At 39.0% G+C, this 12,857-nt stretch overlaps 1 protein-coding gene across 1 annotated transcript; it reads left to right on the forward strand.

Moving 5' to 3' along the window:
• Positions 1-1,795: 1,795 nt before the first annotated feature.
• Positions 1,796-12,328, forward strand: ajm1 (apical junction component 1 homolog). The gene is made up of 2 exons (XM_058382507.1): positions 1,796-2,027; positions 5,808-12,328. Exon 2 carries the CDS (start codon positions 5,849-5,851, stop codon positions 9,062-9,064), a length of 3,216 nt encoding a protein of 1,071 aa, XP_058238490.1. The 5' UTR covers positions 1,796-2,027; positions 5,808-5,848; the 3' UTR covers positions 9,065-12,328.
• Positions 12,329-12,857: the final 529 nt, after the last annotated feature.

Below are 12,857 nucleotides of genomic sequence, written 5' to 3' on the forward strand. Positions count from 1 at the left end.
CACTCACTGTCCAGGACTGTGAACGTTATTTGACAAAATTAACTTTAACAGACGGAACCAGGTTGGCCAGCCCATACACGCTTACTTGCTTACCAGATTGGCCAACCCGTACACGCTTACTCAATGGATGGACAATGTGACAGGATGACAGTTACACCTATCTAATAGAAAAACCAAGCAACAACTGTAGAATGGAAGATGACGGTTTCCTTAATTTAGTCTCTGGTTATACTGAGACTAAATTATTGGGCAGGGCAAGAACTGTTGATCATGATTAATGATTCTAGACATCACAAAAATGTAGATATGAATCCAATGTGTTTAAATTTCTTTATCCTAACATGTAACCACAAAATATGGATCAAAATAGGTCAGTTCCACTAATTATTTTTACAGACCTGAGGACCATATTCTAGATTCCTCTATGAATTTGCAGATTTAATTTCAGACCTAATTGTTTCTTTAGACAAAATATCCATTGTTGGAGACTTTAATATTATTTTTGATAAGAAGATCTGCAGCTGTGTCCATCATGGATCCAGTATAGTATCAGAATGTAATAGAAACCTCATGAATTCAAAATTATGCATACAATCATATTCATAGTCTATTTAAGTCAGTTTTTCCTTACCACTATTGCCCCTGGATTTCTCATTTGGGATACATATAAATTTAAGTTTAGAGCTAGACGACCTGCAAGGGTACCTGACCACACCACAAGGCACAGGCGTCATCGTCTTGCATGGGCCAGGGAGCATTTACGCTGGACAAGGGACCAGTGGGCCTTAGTGCTGTTCTCTGATGAAAGTTGATTCACGCTGAGCAGAAATTATGGCCGCCAATAATATTGGAGACGTCAAGGAGAGCGCTATGCATCAGCCACTGGAGGTGGAGTTACAGTCTGGGCAGGTGTGTCTACTCAATACAGAACTGCCCTACATCTTGTAAATGGTACAGTGACAAGCCACTACTACCTGAATAACATCATTAATTGAGTCATTGTGCCCCTGCATGAACAATACAGGCCTAATTTCATCTTCATGGACGACAATGCTCCAGGTCATCGAGGTCACATCATTAGGGAATGGCTGCTGGAGGCTGGGGTACCTCAGATGGAGTGGCCTGCACTTTCTCCAGACCTGAATACCATAGAAAACCTATGGGATCAGCTGAGGCTCGTAACCCTGCACCCCAGAACCTCAATGACCTGAGGGCCGCCCTTCAAGAAGAGTGGAATGCCATGCCTCAGCAGACAATAAGTCGACTTTTGAACAGCATGAGACGTCATTGTCAAACTGTAATTGTTGGTCAAGGGCACATGACAAATTATTGAGACTTTGACATTTTTTGTTGTGGTACACCCACCACTGTTGTTGGCTTTTGTTTCAATAAATTGTTTGAGATGAGGAAATCACCATTTACTTAAATGCCCTACTTTCATGATATAATATTGTAGCGTGACCTTTTTACATTTTCCATAAATTTCACCCAAAAGCCAAATATCCTTAACTTTTTGTGAGTAGTGTATATAATTAATTATATATATATATATATATATATATATATATATATATATATAATGTTTGTGTGTGTGTGTAAGCAAGGCCATAATAAAGTCGCTCTGAATAAGGATAAATGCCTAAAATGTAAATGAACACCACCACCCAGCTCCAACAGAACGATAACCTCTGACTTGTTGTTTTTGTTGTTCTTTTAAAAACGTATCTTTCTTTCTTTCTTTCTTTCTTTCTTATGCGAATCGGCTCGTTCTAAAACCAGAAAGAGCCGGTTTAAAGAGTCGAATCGTTTGCTTTCGACACATCACTACTAGCAACCCAATTGGGATTCTACCGAGAAGAGAGGCAGTAGTAACGCGACGTATGCAGTTCAAAGCTTATAAAAGGCCTGAAGAGCGAAATGACTGACACTGTTTTCGGCAAACTAAGATACAGATTCCATCAGAATATGCGTCATTGTGGTGCATCTGGAAAGTGGATAATTATACTTATGGCGGATGGATTTCACCGGTAAGATCATCGCCGTATACCTCGGTGTGCTGCGCTTTTACTCGCATCTTTTGCAAATGATGGAGGAATAGCGATTTTAGTTCCGAGTTTAGTTCAACCTACTGATTCTTTTATCGTGTCCTCTACCATGTTGAGGTTTCAGTTTCATGCATTTTAGGTTAATTGAAGTCGTTGCGTACCACACGGTAAATATTTACGAAATGGCACCGCAAACGTATCGATACATGTTTGTGTGCATGTTGCTCTCCTGGGCGTGAGGAATATTAGTCGTGTGCCAATTATCCTATCATCATGTGTTTCATAAAGACATGGGATACGTGGTGAATTACATGATTCAATATGATTTTCTGTTAGCCAGAGAATCATTTTAAATGACGCGTTCATTTTAAATGACGCGTGATGCATTTCTACGTCACGTGGCGCAGAATGCTGTAGAATAGCGTTTCACGGTTCTCAGTCCTGGTCCATCCATTAACTTTTCAGCCGATGTGTTGAATGAGGGGAGAAAGACAGGTAACACAGGACCCACTGCAATTTCATATTTAACTTTTATATATATATAGATAGATAATCATATATAGATAGATAGATAATGCATTAAGATGGTGCATTAAGATGGTGCAGTGATTCATATCTATTCACATTTATTCAGGGACTTAAAAACATTTCAATTAGAAAACAAAACAAAAAAAAACAATAAAAAATATAAAATTGAGTTTTAGCTTGCTAATAAACAACATGTAGCATTACATTTAAATATTAAGAACAGTTTATTTCCTTTTCATATCCAGTGTAATTATCCTAATGGGGAAACAGCCCAGTGTATGAAATCATGCAAGAGCTTCAGATAATGTTCACAAATAGCGTTAAAATGGGGAAAATTTCACACCTCTGTGACTTGGTTAACATGGTTGTTATTGCCAGACAGGGTGACTGGACCTTTCCACATCACAAGTTTTAAAAGTTTTTACTGTCAGTGTAATGTGGGCAAGCAATGATCTTCAGGATATGCACCAAAAAGACTCAAAATATGGTGAGCTGGTGAGCTGTCTGGACCAGCTGTATGTTTTGCAAGGGACCAGGCATAATGATCAATTTTTGCAGTGTGGCAGGGCCCATTATCTTAATAAATTATCAGCCATTAGGAAATATTGTTGCCACAAAAGGGCACACTTTGTTTGCAGCAGTGTTTTTTAATAAACAGTTCTATGCTCTTTATGTTGATCTTATCCTTTCTAACAACAAATGCAAATCCCATGGCTTGAAAAGTACATTCACAGTTATTGGCATAAAACAATCAATCTAAACAGCACACACGGGCAACAAGAAACACCTGTCAGTCACATGTTCCAGTATTTCTTATTTCAAATAAAAAGGAATTGGCTTTGTCATTTTCGCCAAATCTCAGTCCCACATCTGTGGAATTTGCTGGTAGTCCAATCCATGTAGGCCCCACTGTGCAACTTACAGGACCTAAGGATCTGCTGCTAACCTCTTGTTGCCAGATGTAGAGACATACACTATATTGCCAAAAGTATTTGCTCACCCATCCAAATAATCAGAATCAGGTGTTCCAATCACTTCCATGGCCACAGGTGTATAAAATCAAGCACCTAGGCATGCAGACTGTTTTTACAAACATTTGTGAAAGAATGGGTCACTCTCAGGAGCTCAGTGAATTCCAGCGTGGAACTGTGATAGGATGCCACCTGTGCAACAAATCCAGTCGTGAAATTTCCTCACTCCTAAATATTCCACAGTCAACTGTCAGCTGTATTATAAGAACGTGGAAGTGTTTGGGAACGACAGCAACTCAGCCACGAAGTGGTAGGCCACGTAAACTGACGGAGCGGGGTCAGCGGATGCTGAGGCGCATAGTGCGAAGAGGTCGCCAACTTTCTGCAGAGTCAATCGCTACAGACCTCCAAACTTCATGTGGCCTTCAGATTAGCTCAAGAACAGTGTGCAGAGAGCTTCATGGAATGGGTTTCCATGGCCGAGCAGCTGCATCCAAGCCATACATCACCAAGTGCAATGCAAAGCGTCGGATGCAGTGGTGTAAAGCACGCCACCACTGGACTCTAGAGCAGTGGAGACGCGTTCTCTGGAGTGACGAATCGCGCTTCTCCATCTGGCAATCTGATGGACGAGTCTGGGTTTGGCGGTTGCCAGGAGAACGGTACTTGTCTGACTGCATTGTGCCAAGTGTAAAGTTTGGTGGAGGGGGGATTATGGTGTGGGGTTGTTTTTCAGGAGCTGGGCTTGGCCCCTTAGTTCCAGTGAAAGGAACTCTGAATGCTTCAGCATACCAAGACATTTTGGACAATTCCATGCTCCCAACTTTGTGGGAACAGTTTGGAGCTGGCCCCTTCCTCTTCCAACATGACTGTGCACCAGTGCACAAAGCAAGGTCCATAAGACATGGATGACAGTGTCTGGTGTGGATGAACTTGACTGGCCTGCACAGAGTCCTGACCTCAACCCGATAGAACACCTTTGGGATGAATTAGAGCGGAGGCTGAGAGCCAGGCCTTCTCGTCCAACATCAGTGTGTGACCTCACAAATGCGCTTCTGGAAGAATGGTCAAAAATTCCCATAAACACACTCCTAAACCTTGTGGACAGCCTTCCCAGAAGAGTTGAAGCTATTATAGCTGCAAAGGGTGGACCGACGTCATATTGAACCCTATGGATTAGGAATGGGATGTCACTTAAGTTCATATGCGAGTCAAGACAGGTGAGCGAATACTTTTGGCAATATAGTGTACCTTGATGGGTCAGCAGCACAAAGGAGAACAGTTGGTTTTAATGTTATGGTTCTGCTCTTGCATGTATTCTATCACCACTGTAGGTCATACAAATATACAACATATTTAAAAGGAATTGGATGTATTTTATGTTAATTTGTCTGATTTTAGCATATTCCACAAAACCCAGGTTTACAAGTTTAGTAAACTATAGTGTTTATTGTGAATTTTGCCATTAAGCACCTTGTAGGAGAACAGCAAGTTATGCAAAAAGTACTGAAACACTGAACAGTTGGACATGTGCATTCAAAAGTGTAAAGGTCAAATTAAGTTCACCTGTAAAGGTTATAGTGCATTTTAGGTGCATCCTGAAATTTCACCCGAAAGCCGAATATCCTTAACTTTTTGTGAGTAGTGTGTGTATATATATATATATATATATATATATATATATATATATATATATATATATATATATATATATATATATATATATACATACATTCTATATATATACACTACTCACAAAAAGTTAAGGATATTCGGCTTTCGGGTGAAATTTCAGGATGCACCTAAAATGCACTATATACATATATATATATATATATATATAAGAGTCTACAAGAGTTTAAACAAGTGAGTGAGACCCAAATGATATCCTCTCTGGGCCAGCTGTATGTTTAAGAAGGGGCCATGTGGATGCATAAATGTTAATTGTACACTTTATTCCTCCTCTGCTCTTGCATGTACTCCAGCACCACTGCTGATCATACAAACATACAATATATTTACCAGAAATTGTATCTTCAACATTTCATAACTTTTTGTTTCACATTGGTTACTTGTAGATATCATGAACTAAGTGACGATAGATTTCTGTTTACGAAGGATAACAATTTTTTCCAGGCATATTGTTGTTGTTATTATTGTTGTTGTTGTTGTTGTTGTTGTTGTTAGTAGTAGTAGTAACAGTAACAGTATTATAAACATTTTTTTGAATAGAGTGTAATTTTTTTCCCCCCTAATTTTGCAGGGTATATTCACCTGAAAATGATTTGATGATAATTGACTAAGATGACAATCACAGATCCAACCAATATACTGGAATCTGCTGTGTATCAAACTGCTGAACTGAATTCCATCTATATTCACATACAGCTCTACTCTTCCTGTAAACAATGTGATTCCACATACATCAGTGAACTGGAGGATCCCTGGAACAACCCTAACGAGCTCAGTCATATTTTTGATGCTCTACACAAGCCCAAATATAACAAAATCAATATGGAGTACCCATGGACAAGGGATAACAGATATGTAGCCAACCCAGATGATGTCTGGAATGTGTTAGCACAACATAAAAGACACAAACTACACCGTTTTTCATCCCCAGATCTTTATAACATGCAAGTAAACCCTCAAGTTCTGACTGCTGAAATGGCTGGTGAGGTTGCACTTAGAAGAAGAACGAGATCAAGAAGTGCCTCCCGAGTCCAAACCAATTTTATTCCTTTAATGACTGATTCTTCCCCTCCTGCAGTAAGAAGGAATCATGATTTTCATAGATCTCCAAAACATTCTCAGTGGAGGCCAGAGTTGTCTGCCAGGGACACCCTCTATGGACCGACTTATACTGTCCTTAATGAGGTACATCCCATCAAATTGCAACCACAGAGGACTGATACCATTAGGCACTCTCCTATTTATATGCCTGAAAGTTTGGATGAGGGAAGGCCTGTTAAACTTGCCACTAGTCCTCATGTAAGATGTCGAGTAGACATTAAACCTGATGAGGCAGCTTTGCAGCAACATGGCCAAAAGTCATCCATTACAAGAATGGATATACCATCGCATAGGTATACTACTGGCAGTCAGAGTCTTACAGTACCTCCCCATGTATCCACCTCTAGAACACCAACTCCCACTGAATATTTCAAAGGTGAATACACACCTACCTACCAGTATTCCCAAAGTATGCCAACCAGTTACATGCTGCCATTAAAGACTCCACCACACAGAATACCTTCTCAGTGGGAGATGAGACCATATGGAAGGGAGAGAAGAGCTAAGTCAAACCCCAATGTGCCAACTAAATTCTCCAATGTAGACAATTTGGGGAAATATGAATCTTCACCCCCAAAAAGAACTTACTATCAGGATGATTATTTTACCATTCCTAGCCATACCTACTCTCCTAAAGTACATTATTTCCAAGATAAAAAAACTCATGTGGTTCATACTATACCTGACAGGCCATATTTCACAGAAGGAGATCTTTATAATACTGACCAAGCACAGTACATAATACAGACACCCCCTGCACGAACCTTAATTGAGGATGATCCTAGGACACATCAGGTTCAAACAGTTCCTCCTAGGATTTTCTATGTTGGCGATCCCTTTGTACCTGCACTGGAAACTTACATTCCAGCCCAGGTATACTACACAGATGACAGGCGTCATGCACACATGGTTCAGCCAAAATCAAATGATTTGTTTGGCTCAGATGTGTCTGGCTTCTCTACACCCTATCCTTCATATACACCTAATGTTACACTAGCAAAAGTTAGACAAGAGTCCATGCCTACCCCTTGGTACAGTAACTTGTGTATGGAGCCGACAAGATCAGTAACTGACTCAAGGACTCACTCAAGGTCTTGGGACAATATCCTCAATACTCATGTAGCACGGGAACAACCTGTGTCTCATGGAAAAAGTGATGAGAATCTACTATGTCAAAGGAAACAAACTTTGTCATTAAATGACAGACCAAAACCTGTGGTTGTTAATCTTTCCAGTTCACCTAGACGTTATGCAGCTTTATCCTTGTCTGATAATTCCTTGATTGACAAAAACCCAATTGATACTAAGGGAACATCAAGCAAACAGTGGTATGTTACTCCTGAAATTACTATTACAGACAATGATATCAAACCTTGCAAGGGCTATAAGGCAGAAGCCCGCTCAGCCAGTTGGGACGTGCTTGATTCTAAAATAGTTCCAGATGAAGATGCTGCTTACCATGAGACAATTCCCCTTTCAACTAAAGATAAAACATATCATAGCACCTCACTCCAACAAAGCTTAGAACAACTTGACAAGCTTTTAGCTGACCTAGTCATTGATTATAAACCCCCCACTAGTATACAGGCCAGTGAAGCAGTGATGGATCAACTCAAGAAGCATATTGATGAAGAATCAGTATCATCAGGAAGAAAGAATTCAAAGCCATTATATGAGAGTAGCATGTCCCATGACAAACCATCAACATCCATAACAATAGATCCTCACACCATAACTGAGATGAGATGTGATGGCCTGCAAAATAATGAGAACTGCTCTCCTGACCAGAGTCCGGATGAGGACGAGACAATGATGTGTTCCAACAATAAATGTCGTCGGACAGAGACATTGTTTAATGCATGCCTGTACTTTAAATCCTGCCACAGCTGTTACACATACTACTGCTCTCGCAACTGCCGCAGGGAGGACTGGGCTATTCACAAGGAGAGCTGTCTGTATGGAAGAATTGGCAGTATATGTCGCCACATTATTAAATATTGTAGAGAAACCACAGATGTCCACAAAGCTTTCTCACGTATAGCCAAAGTGGGATACCTGTCACGAGGAAGAGGAGTGCTGTTTTTGAGCTTTCCAAACCCAGGCTCATCAACAAATTTCCTTCAGTATGGCCTAGAAAGCCTTTTAATGTCTCCAACATATCTATCCATACGTGAACTAGATAGTTACATGGATAACCTTGGAGATTATTGTAAAGAGCTCCAGGAAGCAGGTAAGGACTATGATCCCAATGAATGTTTTCTCTTGAATGTATCCATTGCAGTTGGTGAACAAGTGCCTGAGAGATCACCACCAAGGGTAAAGGCCCCAACAGTTCGAAAGTATGCCAAGGTTGCTTTAGCCTCTTACAGCCCAGAAAGGAGTGTCCACGGGAAAGAACGTGAAATGGAGACTTTGATTCTTACTCCACCACCAGGTACAGCTGACATTGACAAGGAAGGTGAAGAGGGGAGAAAAGCTAGAGAGATTTGTTTCATTAACATTCAACGGGAACTGAGAATTCGTGGAGTGTTCCTCCGCCATGAGTACCCCCATGTGTATCAGAAGCTGTGTGAGTTTGTGGAGAGCAACAGAAGGTTTACTCCTACCAGTATTTATCCCATTGACAAGAGAACTGGCAAGCAGTTCATGTGCATGATAATGGCAGCCTCTGAGCCACGGACTTTGGATTGGGTTGCCACCCCTCATCTTCTAGATGATATTATTTGAATAAATACACCCTTTGTGTATATAAAAAATATATACATATATACATAGTTATTTAGTTATGTATGACAGATGCAAATACATATATTAAGCTCATTATTACAGTTTATATGTATTTTGTTATTTAAAAACAGGTATTAATGTATGTAATATATTACATGGTTACGAAGAAGAAACCACAAACTATTTATTGACATCTTGCTACACTGGGTATTTTCAGAATGTCTTCATGACAGTTTGCTAATCAGTGGTACATGCAGTGAATCACTGAATCAGTTATAACTCACCACAACTACAAAATAATCACCCAACAAGACACATTTAAATGATGTACTATGGCTATATCAAGTATATGCACAGTTACTCCATATAAAATGAAGTAAAGAATAAAAACACAATAGCTAGCTAGCTAGATAGATACCAATCCTAACAGTCTACATTTTCATGGAAGACTTTACAAGATTCTGGAGAGTGTCTGTGAGGATTTGAGCCTGTTGAGTCAGAAGAGCATTTGTGAGGTCAGGCTTGCCTTTAACATTCCAGTTCATCTCTAAATGTGTGCAATGGGGTTGAGGCTACTTCTCAAAATGTTCAAACCATGCCTTTTATGATCTTTTCTTTGTTCACATGGGCATTATCATGCCCATGTGTAAAGGTATCTCCTCAATTCTTCTTATATTACATATTTATGCTGTAGAATTAATGTTACCCTTCATTTGAATCAGTCTATTATCCCTTCCCCAAAAACTTAATTGTTGACTCTGTGCATTCAAGTAGGTAGCATCTGCCACACCCAGATTTGTCTGCAGACTCCCAGATAGTGAAGCATGATTTATCACTCCAGAGATTTACACCGCTCCAGTTGATGCTTGGCATAGTATTCTTAGTGCAGCTGCTTAGCATGGAAACATGAAGCTCCTAATGCACAGTTCTAGTGCATATGTTGTTTTCAGAAGCAATTTGGAACATTTAAGTGAGTGATGCAACAGAAGATAAGTGATTTTTATTTGCTAGACACTCAGCAGAGCTGATCCAAGATGCTTTCATTTCATAATAAAACAATTTACAATTGATGGGGCAGATTTAGCAGGGCAGAAATTTCATGAACTGAGTTGAGGCAAACGAGCCATCCTTTAACAGTGCCAGGATTAAAGTCACCTGAGATCTTCACAGTATAATTTATTCTACTGCCAGTTTGTCTATGAATGATTTTATGTACCTGTTAGCAATTGGGTGTGGCAAAAACATCTGAATGGAATGATTATTAGAGGTATTTACATACTTTTGGCCACTCAATGTACATAGATAGATGTGGTGTTTTCTAGCCCTGCTAAGAAGTTGCACTTAACTTTGGAGAGTTATTTGGAGTCTGAAAAAAAGTGTGTATAAAAGTAAAAAAAACCTGTCTATTAATGTTAACAATGGTGCTTTTATACATTTTTTAGATTAACTTGAGCCATAATTGACTTGAAAACAATTATACTGAACAAAAAAAAAATCAAAATGGTTAAGCTTTGTGTGCTGCATAAGTGGGTTCCTATGCTCGAACATTTTAAACACTGCAAAATTAATTTCATGCATGTTGTGAACATGATCCCTGTAATCAATATCTAGGCTTAGAAATACCTTTAATCCATCAGCATGCTATGAATTTAATAGTCCAACTATGGTTTATTTTTTAGTACACTTAGAAAACTGTTTTTAAATCTATTTTTTTATCCTGATACATTGATATTTTTAAAAATATCACATCTGCGTGCCAAAGCCACCAAGTAATTTAATGTTTCTAGCAGTAAGTATTAAGAGATGGACTTACAATTCATGACGACATTTTGCTAATCCCAGCTATTTATAATCTGTGAAAATATACCACAGTGTGGAAGTCTTAACTGGTATGAAACTGTGAGGGTCAACATGTCTAATGAAGTTGCAAAGTACTATGTTTGTGTGTAAAACCCGTTTTTATGAACAAGAAAATTGGTATTTATCATGCATGCATATGCACAGCTGTACGCAATGACCATTGATAAATGCAACAAATTTTACATTGATATGCTTGTGCATGGCAACATCATTTGGATAAAGAAACACCCTCAAACCACCATGTATGAAACAGTTCAGTCGAAATAGCACAGTAACCTACTTATGGTAATGCTTGTTTCAAAACAACATGGAACATGCCAAAATGTCTAATAAGATGAAATAATCATACTGTTGAATAAAGTAGAACAAAAGCAAAATGGTTTATTTGGCTTTTATGCACAGTTCATCTAATAAATGAATAAGTCATCTGTCCGCATCTTGTGGGCACTGAAATCAGTAGTTACTTAATTATGCTGACATGATTGGCAGTAAATGATATAGAAGCAATACATTTGCAGTGTACATTGTTCTACCATTAGGGTTTCTTGCATATGCATGGTAAGGAGTGTATGGAAATATATTTTAAAATAAACACCTGTTCTCTTGTATATGTCTTGTATATACACCTGATCATTTATACACAGTCAGCCAATCCAGTGGGTGAATAGAATCATACAGATAAAGGCCAAGAGCTTTAGTTAATGTTCACATCAAACATCAGAAAGGTTCGAAAAACAAATAAACAACCAAACACTCTGTAGGGTGAAACACTTTACTGATGAGAAATCAGGAGAGAATGACTTCACTGGTCTAAGCTGACAGGAAGTCTGTAGTAACACACTCTTTACTGTAGTAATACACACTGTACTGTGGTAAGCAGAAAAGCATCTTAGAATGCACATCACATCAATGAGGTGGGTGGGCTACACTAGCTGAAGACCACATCAATTACTCCAATTAGCCTAGAACAAGAACCTGAGGCTGTGATTTTGGACAAAATTGGACAGCTGATGAAGACCAGGTGATTTTTTTAATCTTCATCTGTTTAGTTACAGTGAGTCTGCATCCAGTTGTTTTGGGGTCGTGTTTTTGGACATATTTTTACATATTTTTTTCAGTGTGTTGCTGGTTTGTAATGCCTCAGTACATGATAAAGATCCTCCTGAGCTTTTTGACTCTGACAGCACAGTATTTTTGTTAGTCTGGCTATTTAAAAAAGGAACAATTTGTAGCCACAAAATTCATTATTATTGCAGGTAGTCATATTTTCAGGCTGATTATAAAAATTAGATTAGGTTATGAATTATGAATTACACACATTTCCTGTCAGCAAGAAATGCTGGGTGAATGTATATTCACAATTTTCACAAAGAATAAATCCAATTAAATACTGAAGAGATAATGCTGGGGATGTATAATATTTATGATATAGTTATTGATAATATTTTAATAATATAAATTATATATACACTATATTGCCAAAAGTATTCGTTCACCTGCCTTGACTCGCATATGAACTTAAGTGACATCCCATTCCTAATCCATAGGGTTCAATATGATGTCAGTCCACCCTTTGCAGCTATAACAGCTTCAACTCTTCTGGGAAGGCTGTCCACAAGGTTTAGGAATGTGTTTATGGGAATTTTTGACCATTCTTCCAGAAGCGCATTTGTGAGGTCACACACTGATGTTGGACGAGAAGGTCTGGCTCTCAGTCTCCACTCTAATTCATCCCAAAGGTGTTCTATCGGGTTGAGGTCAGGACTCTGTGCAGGCCAGTCAAGTTCCTCCACACCAGACTCTGTCATCCATGTCTTTATGGACCTTGCTTTGGTCACTGGTGCACAGTCATGTTGGAAGAGGAAGGGGCCAGCTCCAAACTGTTCCCACAAAGTTGGGAGCATGGAATTGTCCAAAATGTCTTGGTATGCTG

The sequence above is a fragment of the Hemibagrus wyckioides genome, linkage group LG28, assembly GCF_019097595.1.
Source record: "Hemibagrus wyckioides isolate EC202008001 linkage group LG28, SWU_Hwy_1.0, whole genome shotgun sequence".
Lineage (NCBI taxonomy): Eukaryota > Metazoa > Chordata > Actinopteri > Siluriformes > Bagridae > Hemibagrus > Hemibagrus wyckioides.

Bases quoted from the DNA above. Each gene is read 5' to 3' on its own strand.
- ajm1 (XM_058382507.1), top strand. From the start codon at position 5,849: ATGACAATCACAGATCCAACCAATATACTGGAATCTGCTGTGTATCAA.